The sequence below is a fragment of the Eptesicus fuscus genome, chromosome 10, assembly GCF_027574615.1.
Source record: "Eptesicus fuscus isolate TK198812 chromosome 10, DD_ASM_mEF_20220401, whole genome shotgun sequence".
Taxonomy (NCBI): domain Eukaryota; kingdom Metazoa; phylum Chordata; class Mammalia; order Chiroptera; family Vespertilionidae; genus Eptesicus; species Eptesicus fuscus.
This window is the reverse complement of record NC_072482.1, coordinates 38822389-38846988: the sequence shown is the minus strand read 5'-3', so window position 1 is coordinate 38846988 and position 24600 is coordinate 38822389. Positions and strand designations below refer to the sequence as shown.

General features: G+C 37.2%; 1 protein-coding gene across 1 annotated transcript in view; it reads left to right on the top strand.

Annotated features, from left to right (window-relative positions):
* Positions 1-24600, top strand: part of LCA5 (lebercilin LCA5) — a 35387-nt gene that overhangs the window by 425 nt on the left and 10362 nt on the right. The window contains exons 2-4 of the mRNA XM_008142988.3: positions 471-495; positions 17189-17568; positions 19773-20302. Coding sequence (XP_008141210.2) covers positions 17370-17568; positions 19773-20302 — 729 coding nt within the window. The 5' untranslated portion in view covers positions 471-495; positions 17189-17369. The remainder of the gene's footprint in view (positions 1-470; positions 496-17188; positions 17569-19772; positions 20303-24600) is intronic.

The following is a 24600-nucleotide window of genomic DNA, read 5'->3' as shown; positions in this document are numbered from 1 at the left end:
GAGAAGGGGTTCGGCGTTGTTTTGAAAACCCCAGAGGCCTGCGGAGATTGGAGATGGGAAAGGAGGCTGTGAGGCTTTTGGTAACTCTGGGTCCCAATAGATAAGAGATGAAGACTGTGGTTAGAGGGGAAGGGTTCTTACAGCGTGGGCGGGGGAGTGTGTGTGTGTGTAATTTACACTTCGTTTAGGGATGGAATGAGAGGAGGAAAGAGGGTTGGCAAAAAACACACACAAAAAAGTGGGCCTTCTGGGCATAGACGATTTGGCGTGGGTGCTCACATAGTTGGTGTTTTACGTTGGCAGGACCAAGGAGTGAGATATGCTGTCAGTGTGAAGTACACATGGGATTTTGAAAACTCGGTACATAAAGAAGAACATAAAATATCTCTTTAGTGATCTCTTTTATATTATATGTTTTGGGTTCGATACGTAACATTAAAACATAAAATAATTTAACTTTTTTTTTTCAGTTGCCACTCAAGAAAATACAAACAGGTGAGATTAATATATTTTATCTAATCCAAAACATATAACAAATATAAAAGATTATTAAAGAGATGTTTTATGTACTGAGTTTTCAAAATCCCATGTGTATTTTACACTTACAGCATATCTCAGTTCTGACTAGTTACATTCCAAGTGCTCAGTAACCACTATATTAGCACAGTTGTAAAACTATCTGCAGTGTTATTATATGCTGTGGTGAGTGTCAGGAAGGAAACCAATGCCTCTTCTCACATGAGCTGGTGGACAGCGAGCCATCCACCATCTGCAAGTACTCTCAGAAGGGCTCCTGGCCTACGGAACTCCTTGCAGGTACAGGAGGCTCTGTGCTGTAGCTGGTGGTGGGGTGGCCTCCATCCGTGCCCCACAGTGCTCCCTCCCTCCCGGACTTTCCACAACCCTCACCCTCCTGAGCTCACTACATCTATTGTGCAAAGTAACATGGGCCTGGGAAACGTGAGAAGAGAACATTGGTCGAGACTGAAATCCCTCTGGCCTGGCTGAAGAAGAGGCTTGCCCAGGTGTGGTGAGTAATCCAGGAGACACCCCCAGAGTAGCCCAGAGATGAGGCCCTATTTCTACCCAGATATAATCAGGAGTGGCCTGATTACTTGAAGTCAGCTGCTTTATGCCTTTTACTTTGCACATGCTCCTTCCTCTTACTAAAATAAGGTCTTCCCCCACCAACTGTCTTCTTTTACTAACCTCGTCTACCATGCCACCCCCTTAAAACCTAAGCCTACTACCCAACTCATACTTGTGCTTAATCTCTGCTAGTACCGAAAGACTCCATTTAGACCTTATTGCCTCTAGAAACCTTTCCAAACTTCCTTCTGTCCTCTAATCTTAGTTTTGAGTTTACTTAGTCCACTTTACTTCCCTTTATCATTAGTACTTACACTCTTACGTTACCTTTCTCTTCTTGGCTGGGAGTTTATTAATGGTAGAGGATCACTTGTGTCTTGTTTTTGTATCTCCAGCTCCGTCCTTAATTCAGTACCTGACACTAGGAACTAGGTGTTCAGTAAATATTTCATGAATGAGTGAATATTCTGTAATGTTTCATTTGATTGACTAAACTTTAGGAATATGTACTATAGTTGAGATGCTTTAATTTGACCCATTGTTTCAAAGAAGTTAAGATGCTTTAATTGGATCCATTGTTTAAGAGAGGCTAATTTATGCCTTAAATTTTAAGTCTAGCATTTACTGTGATCTGACCAAGAGTCTAAGAGACCATATTTAAAATCTAAGCATAGTTTGATTTTAAAGAAAGAGTAGTGTCATGAAAATAAATGTAGAATAAGGAAAAGCTTTAGGAATATTCTGGAACATAGGTAGAGGAATGGAAAAATTTACTTGGTTTTATTAATTTCTAATCATTTTTCTCCTTTGTGGGAGAGAAGCAATTGCAATTTTAATGCAGCAATATTGTCTTTACTTTTATCTTTGGTTATTTTTCTTTTGGGGGAGAGCGCTCTCCTTATGTATGTTTTTCGCTCTTACTTTATTTTTATTATACTCATCTCGTCTGTTGTGTGAGCTCTTTTGCTGGCAGCAGAGGTAGCCAGGCAGCAGTGTTTTATACAAAGAAGCTGAACACAGAGAAGTGACAGGAACAATTATTTGATTTTATACAAGTTTTTTTTTCTCTCAAAACTAAACTTTTCCTTTTTTATTGTTGACTCTATTACAGATGTCCTTCATCTCCCTCATCCCCCCTTTGCCTCCCTTCACCCTGCCTCTCACCTCCTAGGCCTTCACCACTTTATTGTCTGTGTCCATGAGTTATGCATATATGCATAAACATTCTTTGGCTATTATAAATAACACTACTATGAACATTGGGGTGCATATATTCTTTCTGATTGGCGTTTTAGGATATATACTCAGAAGTGGTATCATTGGATCAAAAAGCAGTTCCATTTTTAATTTTTTGAGGAAACTCCATAACAGTTTTCCACGGTGGCTGCAGCAGTCTGCATTCCCACCAAATAAATCAACAAACAACAAGTGCTGGAGAGGATGTGGAGAAAATGGGAATTTTGGACTCTATATCCTGAGTCATTTGAAACTGTGTATAAAGGAGGCATTCTGGTACTGAAGGAGCTTAATTTTTTTATGACCTGTTTTGTATAACCTATACTATTAGGGACATTCTTTAGGAAGAAAGTTTGTTTTTGGATGAAAAATGCCAAGTGTTAGATTTAATGGTTTCTAGCATTATTATGATAGCACTCTTGGCCATTTTAGAAAATAAACACATCTTAAGAATTTAAATTGGGTAAGACAGTTTTTCAGAGGTGTTTTTTTTGTTGTTGTTGTTGTTTTTATCTAGTTACCCCTGTACAGATAGGGAAAACAGATGAACAACTGTTAACCAATTCATTCTTGGTCACAAAGAATGAATTAGTTGGAGAACTATACATGGAATATAAATCTTCAATGTTCTATTAATCTACATACTTTTCTTGTAAGAAAAATTAATTTTATTTAGTTAACATATTGTGACTAGTTTATATTAGTTAAATAGAAGTTATTTTTGTAACTATAAGTAAAATTTATTTTGTCTGAAGCCCTATTAGGTCATCTTAGTTATTTAAAATTAACTCAATAATAATATTCCAACTTTACTATGATAATGGTTCTGAGCAAAACTCTTTGATTTGCTAACTTTTCTCTTGGGAATTTTAGAGATTTAATGAAGCTTCATGGCAATTATTTGAAAGAGGGAAGATGTAACATTTCCTTTAAAACAGAAAGGCAAATTTTATACAATGAAACTAGTAATATTCTATTTGGAATAGCATTACAAAATAATCTTTTATTCCTCAAAAAATTAGTAAATGGTTTTGTAGTTACCATGGTGAACTACACAGAAAAAACTTCTGTTCTCATGAATCTTATATTTAGTGGGAGAGACAACAAATGTAAGCTTATTTCCAATAGTAACAGGGTCTATGAAGAAAAATAGTAATAAGATAGTGACTGGACTCACTCTAATAGAACTGTCATGGGGCCATCGTTGAGAAGGTGGCATTTGTGCTGTGAACAGGATAAAGAAAAGGACCCATCTTTGTGAAGTTCTAAGGAAAGGGCCTTCTAGGTAAATAAAGGATGCAGCAAGTACAAAGTCTGTGATTTGGCAATAAGCTTGGCATCTTTGAGGCACAAAAGGAGGCTGCTTGGCTGAAAAAGCAGATAAGGGAAAGAGTTGCATGAGGTAAGGATGAAGAAGTAGGCAACAAGGGCTAGACCTTATAGGAATTTGCATGTTTGATTAAGGAATATGATGGCTGTAGGAAGCCATTAAAGGGTATTAAACAGGAGAGCAATGCCAATTGATCATTGTATCAAGTAGTGTTTTCTAACTGGGGAAGCAGGGATGAAAGCAGACTATCAATTAGGAGACTATTGCATAAGTTCAAGTGAGAAAAAGATGGTGGCTTGGACTAAGCAGTGGAGATGGTAAGAAACAATCAAATTTGGAATATATTTGGAGATAAAAACCACCTGGTTTTACAAATGGTTTGGATGTGGGATATGAGCTTAAGAAGGAATCCAGAATGATCATTAAATTTGCAACACAAGTAATTTAGTAAATGAGGGTGCCATTTAATGAGATCAGAAAAGCAGGAAAGAGTGGTGGATCATAATTTTGATTTTGGGCATGTAAGTGTGAAGTGACTTAGATGGAGTTGTCAGATAGGAAGGTGGATATATGAATCTGAAAGTCAAGCTAAAAGAAGTCTAGATGACATTACCTAAGGAGAGAGTATAGATAAAAAGTACAAATATGTCATGCCTTGTGCATTTCAACATTTAGAGATCAGGAATAGGAGACAGATTTAACAAAGGGGATTGAGAGGAGACAGCCAGTTACATAGTAAGAAAACCAGGGAAGCAGATGGCTGTGGAAGCTGATGGCTGTGGAAGCTAAGCAAGAAAATAGAGTGTTTTATAAAGGGAGGAATAATTAGCTGTGTCAAATGCTATGAGGTCAGGGTCGAATAGGACAGAAAATTGGATTTAGCCAAGATGAAAGTTGTGGTTTATTTTAACAAAAGGTATTTCAGTGGGGATGAAAACCTGACTAGTAGGGATTCAGAAGAAAATGGTTGGAAAAGAAGTAGAAATATTCTAGGTTATAGATTATGCTTAAAAATCAATTGGAAATTAGAGTTGAGAAATTGGGTTGTAAATGCAATAGGACATGGAGTCAAGTGACAGCTTTATTAGAGCCTCTTTGTTGACAGAAAGGATCCCGTAGAGAGGACACAATTGCAGGAGCACAATTTTTGAGATGGTGAGGTGGTGTGGGGAAGGACACTCATGAGAGGTTTAGCTCTAAAAAGGAGCAGAAATGCTTCTTCAGTTTTAGCAAGGAGAGGACTACAGTATGGGATAGTTGCAGATGGAGGTGGCTTCACAGATGAGGTAGTTCTCATATGATTGTTGATAGTGAAATATTGAATAGGTCACCCAATTAAGATTCAGAAAACTTGTAGTCCATTTCAAGTTTTACTTAGTTCTGAGATCTTAGATAAACTGTGATCTTGGGTAAGTCACTTTGTCTTGTGGGCCTTAATTTCCTTAATTTATGTAAAGAAAGGGATGATTCCCCAGGGTTCACCTGTGCTAAATTGTCATGTAATCTTATTAAGCTTTGTGTTTATAAATTTATAAGAAACATTAGTAGTTATTCTAGTAGTTGTATTATCTCATCTTTGTCTATTTCTTTTCGTCTAATATTTCATGTCTTTTTTTTTTAACTTGTTAACTTTTGTTTGCCTATTTGCTTGTTTAAACTGTTTTCTGACAGCACTGTCAGCCATACAATGATTTTTTTTATAAGGACTAAGGACCACATTTTTAAAAGTGTCTTTTCACAAGTGCCTAAGTTTCTATTCTCTAGGAAGGCTTTGATTTTGGGGTTGCTATCTTTTCTAAGAAATACTACTTGTTTGTTGTCATGAAGAACTGTAACAGAGTACAGGATAATACAAGTACGGTATATGATTGGCTGCCTCCTGCACACCTCCTACTGGGGATCGAGCCCACAACCCAGGCATGTGCCATTGGCCGGAATTGAACCTGGGACCCTTCATTCTGCAGGCCAGTGCTCTATCCACTGAGCAAAACCAGCTAGGGCCATACATAATTTATTGTGGCTGTTTTTCTTCATTGCTTCTCTTTGATAGAAGAGCCAGACCCTGCCCTAGAGCCGTGGTCGGCAAACTGTGGCTCGTGAGCCACATGCGGCTCTTTGGCCCCTTGAGTGTGGCTCTTCCACAAAAGACCACGGCCTGGGCAAGTCTATTTTGAAGAAGTGGCATTAGAAGTTTAAGGTTAAAAAATTTGGCTCTCGAAAGAAATTTCAATCTTTGTACTGTTGATATTTGGCTCTGTTGACTAATGAGTTTGCCAACCACTGCCCTAGAGGAACTCATAGTATATTTTTGCTCATCTTGATTTTCTTATTGTCTAAAATGGCATCTGTAATTTTTTCTTGAATTAATGGGTACATGAATTGAATAGCAGTTTCATGGACTTTGGAAAAGTGATTGCTTTATCAAGTTGTAAAAATAACTGGCTTTAAAATGACATGTTTGCTATGAGTGATGTAGTTCTGACCATATGCATTTGTTTTCTCTCTCTTTGGAGACAAAATAATAATAAGGGGGAAAAAAGAACAAACTTTTAGCATTGAAGGAATGATGGTGTACTCTCATTAGATTAGCAATTACAACACATTCCTGAAAGAGGCAAAGAGTTATGATAGATGAAACAGATTAGAACAGAGGAAACTATGTCCTAAAATATTCATGAAGAAACTGCAGCAAACAGGGATTCTAATGTATCCAACAGAATATCAAACAGAATCTCAGAGAATCTTGGGATTTAAAGTCAGAAGAAAAGGATGATTGAAAATGGGAAGGAAGAATAATTGAAAAACTATATTTGAAGTAGTTTTGCTTTATTTCCTACCCAAGCCCAATGTACAGTGACAGTCAGTGTAATTATTCCCTGCCCTACACCCTTCATAAATGCAGAGTTAATTTCTTCTGGAAATAAAAAACAAGCAACACACACACACACACACACACACACACAGAAAAGAGTTGCCCAGGTGGACATTTGTGTCTGGAGATAATCCCTCTTCATTCTAGCTGAAAGGAAGTCCCCAATTCACATGTACATGGTTTCCATTCATTCTTCCTTTTTCTTCTTTCTTAAGTATCAATGGACAACCAAAACTTGCCTCCAAAGAAAAAAACAAAAAACAGAATAGCAGTATAAAGCAGTGGTTGGCAACTCATTAGTCAACAGAGCCAAATATCAACAGTACAAGGATTGAAATTTCTTTTGAGAGCCGAAGACTGACTTCTGCACATGGGCCACGAAGTTTCAATCTCACTGTATGTGCGCGCCCGCACGTGGTATTTTGTGGAAGAGCCACACTCAAGGGGCCAAAGAGCCGCATGTGACTCGTGAGCCGCAGTTTGCCGACCACTGGTATAAAGTAAACCTGAGACAAACAGAAAAACTGTCACCAGATGAAACAGATAATTCCTGGATCAGAAGAAACCTTAAAACAAACAAAATGTCTATTTAGTTTTTTCAGAGGAATGAAAATACATTGCCTCTGTAAAGTAAAACAGAATAATTATTTTTAAAAATCAGAACAAGAAAGAGTTCTTGGAAATTAAGATGTTTGCATAAATTAAAAAAAAAACAATTGCGTGGTTTAGAAGATAAATTGAATAAATCTCTTTGAGAATAGTACAAAAAAGAAAAAGAGAACATGTCTCTAATTTAACCAGTAGATGTTTCAAAAAGAGTAGAGAGAGTCACTTATCAAAAAGGTAGCATAACATTTCTGCTACTTAAAAATACAAGTTTCCATATCAAAAGGAAGAGGGAGAACAAGGGACAACACAATCAGTGAAAAAGACCCACATCTAGGCACATCATTGTGAAATTCTATATAATAAAAGGCTAATATGCAAATAGACCAAACAGCAGAACAACCAGTCACTATGATGCACACTGACCACTAGGGGGCAGACTCTCAACGCAGGAACTACCCCTAGTGGTCAGTGCACCAGAAGCCAGGGTCATGACTGGTGAGCTCAGCGGCAGTGGCAAGAGCGTCTCCCGCCTCCACGCCAGTGCTAAGGATGTCTGACTGTCAACTTAGGCCTGCTCCCCACAGGCCTAAGTCATCAGTCGGACATCCCCTAAGGGCTTCCAGACTGCAAGAGAATACAGGCCAGGCTGAGGGACCCCCTGCACAAATTTGTGAGTGCACAAATTTCATGCACCAGACCTCTAGTTTCAGTATAATAGAAAGGAAAATCCTAAAAGCTCTTAGAGAGGGGGGGAAAAAAAAAGATAACCTGTAAAGGAATGAGAAACAGATGAGCATAACTACAGTGTAAACATCCTTAGGGAGGCATTTTTTGTTGTCATTACTCTTACATAGAGCTAAATAGAGCTAAAAAAGTGTTGATTGAAAGAATGACTCACATCTCATAAGCACCTCTGAAGGTTTAGAAGAGTGGAACAGAGTCTCCAAAGTTCTGAGAGAAAATGACTTAGAATTCAGAACCTCTGAAAACTATCAAATATGAGGACAAAATAAAAACATTCTCAGGTATGCGAGGACTTAGAACACTTACCTCCTAACTCATACACCCTTTCTGGAGAAGGTATTTGAGGATTTGGACTGGTAAAATTATAATGAAAACTAATAAAGTTATGGCATAGGCCAGTGGTCGGCAAACTGAGGCTCGTGAGCTACATGCAGCTCGAGAGCCCCGGTTTGCCGCTCTGTTGACTAATGAGTTTGCCGACCACTGGCATAGGCTATTAGAAATGGTGGATTAACTTATGAGCACAATAAAAGTAATTCCAGAAGGACAGCAGTGCAACAGATCTAGAAAGTAACTGGTTTAAGTTTGAGTAGAAAATCACAGGTCTCCACAAAAAATATCTGTAAGGGGAAGAATGGAATGGAATTTAGGTTGTATATAGAATGACAAACTGGTAGATGTCTGTGATGATAGAAGGATGACTTTTCCTTTCAATTAGGCGGGAGGAGGGAGCGGGTAGTGGGGAAAGGACAATTAGGAATTCTAAGGAGAAAATCCTGCATAACCAACATGTAATTGCATATTGTAACCCTTTAAACTGAGGTTTAATTAAATCCTCATCTTCCATAGTTTAAACATGCTAATTCAAGAAATATATAAGCATAAAAGTAGAAGCCATAAAAATAGTTGCCCCAGGGATCAAGACTCTTGGATATTGGTGCAGTGGATATCTCCTTAAAAAAAAAAAATGGTTTTATTGATTTTTTTTTAAAAGAGAGGAAGGGAGAGGGAGAGACTGAAACATCCATTTTCTGCCTCCTGCACGCCCCCTACCGGGGATCAAGCCCACAACCTGGGCATGTGCCCTGACCAGAGACCTCTTGGTGCATAGGATGACGCTCAACCAAGTGAGCCACACTGGCTGGGCAATATTTTCTTTTTTTTAACTATATGCATATATTTGGGATGGGAAATGGGCTTATGCATAAGATGAGTGGCAGGTAATGTTTTGTGGATTCTTACCCTTTGCAATGAAAAGTTAGGTGGCACCTCTAACTAGATGATTGAGCTACTTCTGCTATGTGCATATAAATCAAATCATCCTCATCTATTCCATATAATCAACTTTTAATTATATTGGACTTAAAACGGAAAGACCCTTACAAGGAACATGAATCAGAATTAACTGAGCATCTCGTATGTTTGAATTGTAAATATAATTGTTGGTATTTCCTGAGTGCTTATTGTATGGTAGTGATTGAATTATCCCATTGAATCATTACAATAATTCTCTCAAGAAGTTACTATTATTATTTCTATTTTATAGATGAGAAAATTGAGGTTCAAATTTAGATTGAGAAGTTAGGTGACTTCTCCAGCTTTATACGGATGATAAGTGGTGAAGTCATTTAATTGCTCTAGTCCATCATCCTTTTTTTTCTGTACAATTTTTATTTTAATTAAATCTTTATTGTTGAAAGTATTACATATATCCACTTTTTTCTCCTATTGACCCCTTCTAGCTCGCCCTTTCCCCCCACCCCAGGCCTAGACAATTTTTAAATGTGTAAATATTTTCTTTCATGACTGCAGGCCAGTTTACATATTTTTAAAATATTACTGCTTATTGGAATTGCTGATTTCATATCCAATAACAAATTATCATAAAGAATTAGATTGCCACACACTAAATACACTAGAAAGTAAAATCTTAAGTTTGTTAGCTTTCAAAAAATATTTTTTACGAAGAAAAATTTCAAACATACAAAGGTAGAGATGTTACAGTGGTGAAGCCATGTGTCTCTGTCACCTAGTTTACATAACTATTAACTCACTAGTAGCCCTGCTCATGAATACATGTGCCAGTAGCTCGCTGCCACCCTCCTGTAGCTCCACCTCCCACCCACCCTCATAGCTTGCTACCCTGCCCCCTCCTGTAGCTCTCCGCCCCCCTCCCCCCCCCCCCCGCTTGTAGCTTGCTGTCCCACCCTCCTACTGATCCATGATCTGGTCTTTACGAGGTCGGTCGTTAAGCGTCAAGACGAAATGCCCATTTGCATATTACATTTTTATTATATAGGACTAGTGGCCCAGTGCACAAAATTCATGCATGGGGGGGGGGGTGTTCCTCAGCCCGGCCTACACCTTCTCCAATCTGGGACCCCCTGAAGGATGTCCTACTGCCGGTTTATAGGGATCGGGCCTAAACCAGCAGTCGGGCATCCCTCTCACAATCCAGGACTGCTGGCTCCTAACCGATCACTTGCCTGTCTGCCTGCCTGATTGCCCCTAACCACTCTACCTGCCAGCCTGCTTGCCCCCAAATGCCCCCCCACCAGCCTGCTCACCCCCAACTGCCCCCCCCCCACTGGCCTGCTCACTCCAAATTGCCTCCCCATTGTCCTGATCACCTCCAACTGACCCCCACTGATGGCCTGCTTGCCCCCAACTGGCCCCCCTGCTGGTCTGCTTACCCCCAATGGCCCTGTCCCCTACCAGCCAGATCACCTACAACTGCCGTCCTATCCTGGCCTGATCACTAACAACTGCCCTTGGCCTCTAACCACCTCTACCTCAGCCCCGTCCATCATGGTTTTGTCTAAAAGAACGTCTGGAAGGTCTCCTGGAAGGTCTCCCAGTCTAATTAGCATATTACCCTTTTATTAGTATAGATAGCCAATCTTATTTCAACTCTACCTTTACCTACTTCCCCCTAAGTTATTTTGAAACAAACCTCAGACATTATTTAATTTTATCTGTAAATATCTCAATATAAATCTCTAAAAGATAAGGATTCTTTTTTGTTTGTTTTGTTAATCCTCACTGAGGATATTTTCCATTGATTTTTAGAGAGTAGAAGGGAGGGGGAGAGACACAGAGAGACATATCGATGTGTGGTTGGCTCTAGCACAGGCCCCAGGGATTGAGCCTGCAACCGAGGTACATGCACTTGACTAGAATCAAACCCAGAAGCCTTCAGTCCACAAGCCGACACTCTATCCACTGAGCTAAACCAGCTAGGGCAGATAAGGAATTTTTTAAAAATTAAGCATAATATCATATCTCACCTAAAGCAAGGGAGTTTCTTAAAATCATTAAATGTCCATTCATTGTTTAAATTTTCTCTCTTACAACTTTCTTTTCTTTATAATTTGTTTGCATATAATTTGTTTCTGAAAACTATAATTTCCATGTTTAAGTCTATATTGAAGCAAGGTTCATAGATAAGTGCCTGTTCCCTTTCTTAATATATAGATAACCCTCTCTGTCTCTTCTTTTTCTGCTTCTGTTAAAGAAACTGGTTTTTCCTAGTAGAATTTGCCACAGTCTGGATTTTGTTTCCTTGTATTTTCTGTAAAATATCATTTACATTTAGAGATTTTATCAGAATCAGATTTAATTTTTCCTTGAAGGGAAGCAAATTACTTCAGAGGTCTCATTATGTCCTACCTGGAGGCACAGTGTCTGCTTATTTCTATTCTGTGGTGTTAAGCAGCCAATAGTGATTATTATTTCATTATGGGTACAAAATGACAATATTTTAATTTTGTCATTCTAATATTTTCTTTTCATTTGTTAGAATAATTCTGTAAAGAAATACTTCCAATTAAAGCTATTACTATTTTGAAATACAGCTTGTAACAAAATAGGCAAGATATATGTTTGATTTTTTTTCTCTTTATTATATCAATTGTCAGGTGAATAAGTTGGTTCCCTAGCATCTTCCAGGGCTAATTAGTTGTGTGTTTTTTTAAGTATTATATGACCCCATGGATTTAAACATATCTGATGTATTTTAATCCTTTGCTGATAAAATTCTTATTGATGGTGAAATTTTTCCATCTTTTGCTATCATGAGCTTCTTCATTGGCTCTTGAGCCCTTTTGACACTCCATCTGGTGTCTGATAGTTTCCTTGCTTTCTAGTGTAACCACATTTTTAGATTTGTAGATTCATCTTATATGTTTCCTCCCTCAAATGTGGAATAAGATATTTTAGTAGGAGCATTTGTTTCTTTTAAAGGGAAATAGTATTTAGACACTACATCTTGGTGCTAGGAATGTTCTTTGCAATTCGTTTGTTCCTTATTTTAGGATTTTGTCAATGGACAGAGCTAGGAGATAGTTTTTCTTAATATAAAATCCATCATAATCCATACTTACACTTCTAATTCAAATATGGCCTACAGAGTTTTTAAAATCCCTTATCCTATATAATAAAGCAGTAATATGCAAATTGACTATCACTCCAACATACAAGATGGCTGCCCCATGTGGTCAAAGATGGCGGCCACAAGATGGCCAGCAGGGAAGGGCAGTTGGGAAGGACCAGGCCTGCAAGGGGAGAGCAGTTGGGGGCGGGGGGGGGACCCAGGCCTGCAGGGGAGGGCAGTTGGGAGGGACAAGGCCTACAGGGGAGGGCAGAGAGAGGGATAAGGCCTGCAAGGGGAGAGCAGTTAGGGGCGACCAGGCTGGCAAGGGAGGGCAGTTAGGGGTGACCGGGCCAGCAGGAGAGGGCAGTTGGGGACAAACAGGCCTGCAGGGGAGGACAGTTAGGGGTGACCAGGCTGGCAGGGGAGGGCAATTAGGGGCAATGGGGCCGGCAGGGGAACAGTTAGGTGTTGATCAGGTTGGCAGGGGAGTGGTTAGGGGGTGATCAGGCTGGCAGGCAGAAGCGGTTAGGGGCAATCAGGCAGGCAGGCAGGCGAGCAGTTGGGAGCCAGCAGTCCTGGATTGTGAGAGGGATGTCCGACTGCCCATTTAGGCCCGATCCCAGGTGGTCCCAGATTGGAGAGCGTGCAGGCTGGGCTGAGGGGTCCCAGATTGGAGAGCGTGCAGGCTGGGCTGAGGGACACCCCCCACCCCTGTGCACGAATTTTGTGCACCAGGCCTCTAGTTATTTTATATTTGTTTCTGCCTATGTTAAAAATCTAATTTCTCAAAATTATAATTTCCATGTTTAAGTCTATAAAAGCTATAGACAATGAAATCTAGCTCCTATTCCTAAAATCTGCCTTCTTTCTTCTAAAGCTGTTTGTTTAATCAGCTAACCAGCAGTAAATGTGGCTTTTTAGTTTTTAATTAATTGATATTTAACTAAATTAAAAATTAGTTCCCCAGTCTCACTTGCCACATTTTATGTGTTCAGTAGTTTCATGTGGCCAGCTGCTATATTGGACAACATAGATTATAGAACATTTCCATTTTTGCTGAAAGTTCTATTAGACAATCCTCTCCTAGAGACGCCTCCCTTTTTAAAATTATGTGTTTATTTTATTCTTGTGTTGTTAAAAATACAAATGACAAGTGCTGGCGAGGATGCGGAGAAAAGGGAACCCTCATGCACTGCTGGTGGGAATGCAAACTGGTGCAGCCACTGTGGAGAACAGTATTGAGTTTCCTCAGAAAATTAAAAATGGAACTCCCATTTGACCCAGTGATCCCACTTCTAGGAATATATCCCAAGAAACACCAATTTGAAAGGATATACTTACCCCTATGTTCATAGCAGCACAGTTCACCATAGCTAAGATTTGGAAACAGCCTAAGTGCCCATCAGCAGATGAGTGGATTAAAAAACTGTAGTACATCTACACAATGGAATACTACACTGCAGTAAAAAAGAAGGAATTCTTACCATTTGCAACAGTGTGGATGGAACTGAAGAGCATTATGCTAAGCGAAATAAGCCAGTCAGAGAAAGATAAATATCACATGATCTCACTCATTTGTGGAATAGAATGAACAACATAAACTGATGAACAAAAACAGATCCAGAGACAGAGAAGCATCGATCAGACCATCAAACCTCAGAGGGAAGGTAGGGGAGGATGGGGGTTAGGGGGAGAGATCAACCAAAGGACTTGTATGCGTGCATATAAGCCTAACCAATGGACACAGACACCAGCGAGGTGAGGTCATGAGTGGGGGCAGGCAATGGGGGGGATAAGGACACATATGTAATACCTTAATAAAGAAAAAAAGAACCTGTTGAATTAGCAAATAAATAAATGGGAAAATAAATTAATTGGATTATTTAAAAAAATAAAATAAGTTATATATACATATATACATACATACACACACACACACACACATATACATACATACATACATATATATACTGGAATCTATCCAGATTCCTGCAATAGGGCTTCCTGATGCGGTCTCCACCACCCCGCCGGCTTCCCTTCCTTCGCCGCCGCCCCGCTTGCTTGCTTCTCTGCAGCTTCGCTCCCTTCTGCAGTGCTTGGCTTTTTTCTATGCTGTCTTCAGTCTTCACTCAGGCCTGGATATGCAAATTAACTGCCATCTTGGTTGGGTTAATTTGCATACTTGCCCTGATTGGCTGGTGGGTGTGGCTTGTGTGTGTAGCGAAGGTACGGTCAGTTTGCATGTTTCTCTTTTATTAGAGAGGATATCTTTGGTAAATGGTAATATATTTTACATGCTTTTCTCCATCTACTTTTCTTCATCTTAATATGTCCTGAAGATCACTCCAGATTAGAGAGACTATACAAAGGTAGTCCTCATTCCTTAAATAGCTTCATAATTCTGTACTTTGTGTGGATGGTTAAATATATGTAGCCAGTTCCTTATTGATGGTCATTTTGATTGTTTTAGTCCCTAACCACTGCAGTAGTGATGCAATGAATAGTTGTAGTGCTGTCTAATGTATGTCTTTTTTCACATATTGTTAGAACCACTATATATATTTTTTAAATATATATATTTTATTGATTTTTTACAGAGAGGAAGAGAGAGGGATAGAGAGTTAGAAACATCGATGAGAGAGAAACATCGACCAGCTGCCTCCTGCACACCTCCTACTGGGGATGTGCCCACAACCAATGTATGTGCCCTTGACCGGAATCAAACCTGGGACCCTTCAATCCGCAGGCTGACGCTCTATCCACTGAGCCAAACCAGTTTTGGCAAGAACCACTATATTTTTAACACTAACTTCTTCAGTGGGATTTTTGTTTCTTCTAATTATTAAAAAAAATATAGTAATTATAAAAATAATCTAATTTCATTTTATTAAAAAATAAAAATATATTAAGAGAGATAAAATCATCTAAAATTCATGTTGCCCAGACAGACAATATTTTGATGTATATGTGTATCCTTTGCTTTGAAAATATTTTTCAGTTCCTAGTTCTGATTGAATACTATTTATTCAATGACTATGCTGAGATTCTATTGTATAAACCTGTTTAAATTCTTTGCCATAATAGTATAAACATTTTGCTTGTCAACACAAACTTTTTTTAAACATTTCTAGCAGCTGCATGATATTATGCTGTATTGAATTTTACAATATTGTTCTTTTTAAAATTTTATTTATTTTTCATCACCATTAGCCACTCTATGCACTCTTCCACCTCTACCTACCTCTCTTCCTCTATCCTGAACCATCACTGCACTGTTGTCCACATCCATGAGATGTCTCTCACTTTTTTGTTCTTTTTTGCTCAATCTCACTACCCCCTTCCACCCCACTCAGAGCTGTCTGCCTGGTCTCTATCTATATAAGTCTGTCCGTTTTCCTTGGTAGTTAAGTTTGTTCATTAAATTCCACAATGAATGAAATCATATGATACTTGTCTTTCTCTGACTGGCTTATCTCCAGGTCCATCCATGCTGTCAACCAAGGATAAAATTTTCTTCCTTTTTATGGCAGAGTAGTATTCCATTGTGTAAATGTACCACAGTTTTTTTTCCACTCATCTACTGATGGATCTACAGGGTTGCTTCCAGACCTTAGCTATTTTAAATACACTGCAGTGAACATAGGGGTACATATGTTCTTTGGAATTAGTGTTTCAGGTTTCTTTGGCTTAATTCCCAAAAGCGGAATCGCTGGGTCCTGAGGTAGTTCCATTTTAAATTTTTTGAGTTAACTCCATACTGTTCTCCACAGTGGCTACACCAATCTGCATTCCCACCAACAGTGCACAAGAGTTTCCTTACTTCCACATCCTCACAGTACTTGTTTGTGGATTCACTGATGATAGCCTTTCTGACATGTGTGTACAGTATTGTTCTTAATTATAGCACAGTGGTTAGACATTTAAGTTGCTTTTTTTTTTTTTTTAATCCTGACCCAAGTATATGTTTTTATTGATTTGAAAGAAGAATGGGGAGAGAGAGAAACATCAATGTGAGAGAAAAACATCAAACCTCTAACCTTTTGGTGCACACAGGAAATGCTCCAACCAACTGAAAAGCCCTGCCATGGGCGCCCCACCCCTTTTTTAATGTATTTAATTAAACATTTCACATAACTTTTCCCCTATTTTTAGGGTTATTGGTATATGGGATTAGAATTATTGGATCTAAGATTAAAAGCATAATTAAATTTTTAATTTTTCTTGCCAACATTTTTTTAAAAATTCTATGGATTTTGATAGCAGCATGAAGTGTTGTTTTGAAAAATCTTTGATAATTTGATAGGTTTAAAAAGGTATTTGAGGTGGAATATTTTTATGTGCCTATCACTTGTATTGCCTGCTATGGATCTTAACATGTTTTTGACCATTTAACTTTTGGGCTCCAATTTTTTAATGAGGTGGTATGAGTATTTTCTTATGTGTAAATAATGGTAACCATTTTTCTGTCATGTTGCAAATGTTTTTCAAGTGTTTTAATTTGATTAACATTTAATACTTCAGTTTTACATTTTTATGTAGTCAATCTTAGATATTTTTCCTGGTGCTTATTAGCAGGCTTGTTCTTTACCTCCCCTCCCCCCAAAGAAAACAGCTGGTTATTTGTTATTCAGCTCTTAAAAATCAGTATTTGCATATTTATAGTCATATCTTAATATTCAAGGGGGTCAAATACAATTAATATTTATCCAGAAGCAATTATATGTCAGGCATTTTACATGTTCTCTATCATGACTATGACTGTTTGTCTTTTCTTCAAATACTGTAAATATGTGTGAAAATATAGATGATTATATCATCGCCTCTTTTGAAAAATGTAAGTAGTACATTATTTTGCTTTTAGTCTTTCATAGTAATTAACTGTAAAAATGTATTTCACAAAATATAATGTGTTTTCTTTCACCTTCCTTAATTGTAGGGGGGAAAAAGTGTTTCTTCTGGTTGCTAATGTGAATTGTGGACTACAGATACATAGAGAAAACAGACGTGAATATTTTCACCTGGATCTAAAGACTAAAAAGTTCTCTTCAGGCTTGTCATGGATTTTTCTGGACAAAGGAATCTGTGAAATTATGTGAATAGAGACTTTTTTCAAAATCATGGGGGAAAAAGAAAGAAGTCCAGACACTGACCAAGAAAATAAGGCAGACAAACACCGTTACTATTATTGTTCATCTGATTTTGAAACTACACCACAGTCTTCTGGCCGGTCATCGCTGGTCAATCCCTCCTCACATAGGAGTAATAAGAAAAAAAATTCTAAAAGACAAATTTCAGATAGCGAAGTGCATCACCAAGGTAAGCATTTTGTAAGAGAGTCCAGTAGACCTAGAAGTAAGCATTTTGTAAGAGAGTCCAGTAGAAGACTCATTTTAAGGACTTAAGGAAAGCTTGCATGAATGAAACTCTTCTATTAATATGTTTATTAATATATGCATGGGAATGAACTGATTTACAGTTTGAATAGACTATATTTTTGTAAATTTATATAAATGTTGCTTATGGTACTGTATTAGCCTTTGTTATATTCAAAGTCATAATATATACAAAAGAAAGAACCATAATTAAGGCTCTTCATTTTCTTTCTCAATAAATGCTTATTTTTGGAGTTTTGGAGGTACTGTAAAGGCAAACAAAACAAAACAAAACAAAACGTACCTTTCTTTGTCTTCAGTTTTAAGAAGTAGTGAAAAGCATTGATATAAAGTGGTTAAGAGGCATTTTAGATTGAGTAAAATTACTTCCACTGGGTAATATAGTGCTTACTGCAAAAGTTCAGACTTGAGATCACCATTCAGTTTCCTATTAAACTGTGTTATAATGGAAACAAGATTAATATATATATATTTAAAATATATTTTATTGATTTTTTACAGAGAGGAAGGGAGAGGGATAGAGAGCTAGAAACATCGATGAGAGAGAAACATCGACCAGCTGCCTCCTGCACACCCCCTACCGGGGATGTGCCCGCAACCAAGGTACATGCCCTTGACCGGAATCGAACCTGGGACCTTTCAGTCGGCAGACCAACGCTCTATCCACTGAGCCAAACCGGTTTCGGCCACCTTCCCTTTTAAAGAGGCTTCTGGATATTTGTCATAGTTAAGAATAATGAACTTGAATCTCCAAGGTGACTGCATTTTTTCAAGAAGGAAATGCATTCCAGAGTAAAAAACAACAAACCCCTCCTAGAAAACCCAACCTTTTCCTACCCATCTCACCAGCCAGGAATACCCTGATTCCATTATGTAAATAAGCAAATAAAATATTTTTTTTTTTTTAAAAGGGAAGGTGTTCTGTATAAGGAGGCCTAAGTTTAATGAACTTTTATTAAAAATAATAACATTCCAGATTTCTGTGAAATGTTGGCATCTAATATGTATACTTCAGGGATTTCACATGCTTATATTTTTAGGATGTAGTATTTAGTTTTTATCTTGTTCTCAAATTATGTCAGATGTTTTTGATGTGAGCATCACACAAAAGAAAGCCCCCTGCCGAAACCGGTTTGGCTCAGTGGATAGAGCGTCGGCCTGCAGACTCAAGGGTCCCAGGTTCGATTCCAGTCAAGGGCATGTACCTTGGTTGCGGGCACATCCCCAGTAGGGGATGTGCAAGAGGCAGCTGATCGATGTTTCTCTCTCATCGATGTTTCTAACTCTCTATCCCTCTCTCTTCCTCTCTGTAGAAAATCAATAAAATATAAAAAAAAAAAAAAAAAAAAGAAAGCCCCTGATAAAGCGTTTAGAATCACATCAGTACTGCTGGAGTATTTTTCATTTTCAATCACTAATAAATGGGATTAAGTTCTTATTACTGGCAGAAAATATTTGTGGAGAACTTTGTTTTACAAGCATACTTCATTTAATCTTCAAAACAGCATAATTATGTAAGGTGGTATTGTCCTCATTTTGTGGGTGGGGAAAATAGACCTGGGAGGGTTTATTGAACTGGCCAAGGAGTTATTAGGTGGTAAATCTTAGTTATAAACCCAAATCTTCTCACTGTTCAATGTGTTGTCATCCTCTTCACCAAATAAAAAAGAAGAGTTCTAATTAATTTAGAGAAAACTTACATTTTCCTATTTCGAATCCCTTGGCACAAGTGACTGAATATCACAGTTTTGTCCAGTGTTTATTAGGCACCATGCTAATGCTCATGAAACCCATGTTCAAATTTCTGACTTGTCATCTTATAAAGTTAAAAATGGTAAATCCTGATACAACCATCCTTTAAATTAATGACAAACAATTCCTTATAAGCTATTGTTATATCATTTTGATGGATGAGAATATTTTTTACCTTTCTTTGAAAGATTCCAAACCTTTCTTAATAAAAACATTATATTAAGAGCTCTAAATAAAATCTGATATTTAACTAAATATTGTAAAATCAGATTTTAAGGAACAAAATAAGTAATATTATGGATCCACTTGTTAGAATGAAAAATAATATATTTGGTACAGCTTTTTCATTTTACAATATTACTGTTTCATTTTTAGCCCCTAAGAAAGCAAGTCCTAAGGGTCCATCAAACAGAAAGGAAGGCCGAGTGGGATTTCGCTCCCATAGCCTCAATAGGGAGCCACCTCGGAAAGATATTGATCTCGTTACAAAACGGGTTCTTTCTGCAAGACTGCTAAAAATCAGTGAATTGCAGAATGAAGTGACTGAACTCCAGGTCAAGTTAGCTGAACAGCTAAAAGAAAATAAAGCTTTGAAAAGGCTTCAATACAGACAGGAGAAAGCCCTGAATAAGTTTGAAGATACAGAAAATGAAATATCACAACTTATTGCTCGTCATAACAATGAGATTACAGCACTCAAAGAACGCTTACGAAAATCTCAGGACAAAGAACGGGCAACTGAGAAAAAGGTGAAAGATGCAGAAGGTGAACTATTTAAGACAAAATTTTCCTTAAAGAAACTGAAAATGATCTCTGAAGCTAGACACCTACCTGAGCGAGATGATTTGGCAAAGAAACTAGTTGCAGCTGAGTTAAAATTAGATGACACTGAGAGAAAAATTAAGGTAAAGTTTCTACAGCTTCTAATTATGCTTTTTTGTATTATTTTTCATTGGGTATTTAATGTGCTCTATTAAGATTGCTTATTGTATTTCATCATTTGAAGACTTTTTAGTATTTCTCAGTAAGAGATTAGGAAAAATTTAACATATATTTAAGAGAAAGATGCAAAAGATTAAGGACCACATGTTAATAGATGAATGTTTAATTCTGTGGGTCATAGTTATTTGGGGGAAATACACTATTTGATTATCTGATTATTTCTCTAAATTGAAAGTACTATATAATAGCTGTAGTGTATGAAACCGACATTTTGGAGCCATTGTATAAGAAATGCCACATGAGCAATACTTTCTGTTTTTACTCCTTTCAACATTTCGGAAAGACATCTTTTGGGCAGGTGTGCCCCTACTCCCCAAAATGAAAACTGACATAAGAGGTAGGTGGAAGAATGTTGATTTACTAGTCTGAGAATATAGCAGATCTTTATAAGTATTTTTTTCTTGAAATGAGAGAGGAAAATGGTACTATCCCATCACTGTTCAAAGGGAACTTATATTAGACTAGAGGCCCGATGCACAAAATTCGTGCAAGAGTAGGCCTTCCTTCCCCCCCCCCCTGCCCCCCCCCCCCGGCTGCTGGCACCAGCTTCCCTATCCGCTGGCAGGCACCCAGAACCTGGGCATCCCTCGCAGCCCTGGCTTTGTCCAGAAGGACGTCTGGTCTAATTAGTATATTACTTTTTATTATTATAGATACTACCTGCTAGAAATATGTATTAAACAAAAGCCCTGAGTTAGGACTTAGAATTGCTAAGAATTGACACACAGTTTGGAAAACAAAGGTAAGGGAAAAGTATAGGAATAATGCCTGCTGAGAGAGGTGTCTGAGGAAGGGGAAAGTCAGAACTGTAAATGAATTAACTGTTTGCAATGTATTTAATACATGGCTAAGGGTATTTTTTTTTTAAATCATAAATGGTGTTAGATTTTGTCAATTGCCTTTTCTGCATCTATTAATATCATATAATTTTTAGGCTTCAGTTTGTTTATGTGGTGCAACACATTAACTGATTTGAGGATATTGAATCAGTCTTGCATCCTGGGAATAAATCTCACTTGATCTAGGTGTATGATTTTTTTTAATGTATTGCTGAATTTGGGTTGCTAATATTTTGTTGAGGATATTTGCATCCATTTCATCAGGAATATTGACCTATAATTTTCTTTTTTGTGGTTTTGGTATAAGGGTAATGCTGGCCTCATAAAATGAGTTTGGAAGCCTTCCCTCATCTTCAATTTTTTGGAGTAGTTTGAGAAGGATAGGTATTCATTTCCCTTCGAACCTTTGGTAAAAATTCTCCTGTGAGGCAGGCCATCTGGTCCAGGGCTTTCTTTGTTGGGAGTTTGTTTATTACGGATTTGATTTTGATAGTAGTTATTAGTCTATTCAGATTACCTGTTTCTTCCTGATTCAGCCTTGGAACATTGTATGTTTTGAGGAATTGGTTCATTTCATCTATGTCAAGCAGTTTGACATACTTGATCTAGGTTGTAAAATTTGTTGGCAGATAATTGTTTCCTATTACTTTCTTATAGTCTTTTGTATTTCTGTGATATTAGTTGTCACTTCTCTTATTTTATTTTTTATTTATTTGGCCCCTCATTTTTTCTTGATTAATCTGAGTAAAGTTTGTGAAATTTGTTTGTTTTGGAAGAATCAATACTAGGTTTTCTTGATTTTTTTTTTTTTTACTCTATTTTGATATTTCCAATCTGATTTTTATTATTTCCTGCCACTACTCATTTTGGGCAAAGTTTGTTCTTTTTCTAATTCCTTTAGGTGTAAAGTTAGATTGTTTGAGATTTTTGTTTCTTGAGGTAGATGTGTATTGCTGTATATTTCCTTCTTAGAACTATTTTAGCTATGTCCTTTACATATTGGGTCAGTAAGTTTTCATTTTCATTTGTCTCAAGGTATTTTTAGTTCTTCCTTGATCTCATTACTAAACCATTCATTGTTTAGTATCATGTTATTCAGTCCCATGTGTTTTGTGTGTTTTTCAGTTTTCTCCTTATACTTGATTTTTAGTTTCATACAATTATGATCAGAGAAGATGTTTAATATGATTTAAATCTTCTTAAATATTGACACTTGTTTTGTGGCCCAACATGTGGTCTATTCTTGAAAATGCACCTGAAAAGAATGAATATTCTGCTGCTTTGGGGTTAAATGTTTAAAAATATCAATTAAGTCCGTATGGCCAAATGTGTCATTTAAGATGACTTTTTGTTGTTGTTGATTTTCTGTGTAGATAATCTACCCATTGAAATCAGTGGGGTGTTTAAGTCCCCTACTGGGACTATTAATGTTGATCTCTCCCTTTATGTCCGTCAATATTTGCTTTATATACAGGGTGTCCCCCCAAATTGTGTATACACTTAACAGTTGATGGCGATATTGGATTTAACCCATTGAAATTAATAATTATTCTAAGTATGTATACATTTTTTGGAACACCCTGTATTTAGGTGCTCCTACATTGGGTGTGTAGATGTATACAAGCGTTATATCCTCTTGTTGAAATGGTCCCTTTATCATTATGAAATACCCTTCTTTATCTGTTTGAACAGCCCTTGTTTTAAAGTCTATTTTGTCTAATACAACTATTGCTACCCCAGCTTTTTTCACTTTCATTTGCATGAAATAACTATTTCAATCCCTTTATTTTCGGTCTTGGTGTGTCTTGCAATCTGAAGTGGGTCTCTAGCAGGCAATATAAGTATGCGTCTTGTTTTTTGATCCATTTAACCATCCTTTTGGTTGGAACATTTAAAGTAATTTGTGATAGGTATGTAACTTTTGACATTTTGTTCATTGTTTTCTGATTGTTTTTGTAGTTCTCCTTCCTTTCTTATTCTCTTGTATGTTGATAACTTTCTGTACTGTTGTGTTTGGATTCCTTCTCTTTATTTCTTGTAGATTTTGGTTTGTGGTTATCATGTGCTTCATATATACCAAGCTATGTTTATTTCAGTCTATTATCAGTTGAAATCACTACATGTTTTACTCACCTCCTCTACATTTATGTGTTTATTTTTTTACTTCTTTTGTATGTGTCCCTTAATTTGTTGTTCTAATTACACATGATCTTCCCACTTTGCCTCTTAACCTTTGTATTAGCTTTGTAGTTGATTATTCGACTGGTTACTAAGTGTCCTTTTCAGTGAGAATTGTTTTCTTTCCTATATTTTTTATCTTTCGTAAGTACTTAAAGAAGTTCCTTTAACATTTCTCTTAATACTGGTTTAGCAGTGATGAACTCCTTTATCCTTTTCTTGTCTGGAAAACTCTTCATCTCCCTTTCTGTTCTAAATCATAGCCTTGCTAGTACAGTAATCTTAGTTATGCCAGTACCTTCTGATATGCAGTTTGTGTTGAAAAATCTGCTGATAGTCTTATGGGAGTTCCCTTGTATGTAAATAATTGTTTTTCTCTTGCTACTTTTAATATTCTTGCTTTGGCATTTTACTTATGTTTCATGTGGGCCTCTTTGAACCTATTGGACTTGTATGTCTATTTTCTTAGCCAGGTTAGGGAAATTTTGGTCATTATTTCTTCAAATAAGTTTTCAATCCCTTGCTCTCTCTTCTCTTTCTGGTACCCCTGTAATGCAAATGTTGGTATACTTTATGTCCCAGAGTTTCCTTAAACTATCCTCATTTTTCCCCCCAATTATTATATCTTTTTGCTATTCTGATTGGGTGCTTTCTGCTACCTTGTTACAGGAAGCTGATTCAGTCCTCTGCTTCATCTATTCTGCTGTTATTCTCCTTCCCCAATATATTCTCATTTCTGTTATTGTATTCTTCATTTTTTACTGTTCTTTTATGGTTTTTATCTCTTTGTTGAGGTTCTAACTTCATCTATTCTTTCCCTAAGTTATTTGAGCATCCTTGTCACCAGTGTTTTGAACTCTGTATTGCTTTTCTTTTTGTTTAGTTCTTTTTGTGGAGTTGTGTCCTATTCTTTCATTTGGGACATGTTTGTCTTCTCATTTTGGCTTCCTCCCTTTGTTTCTGCTACATTTCCCAGGTCTTTATTTTTTCCTTCTTTGTGCTACTTTGGGATTAATTTGTTTTTTTGTCCAGTCCATTAAGGTGTAAAGTTAGGTTGCTTATTTAAGGTCTTTCTAAATTCTTAATGTATGAATTTATTGCTATAAAGTTTCCTTTCAGAACTGCTTTTATTGCATGCCATTAGATTTGGCTTGTATTTCCATTTGTATTTGTTTAAAGATAAT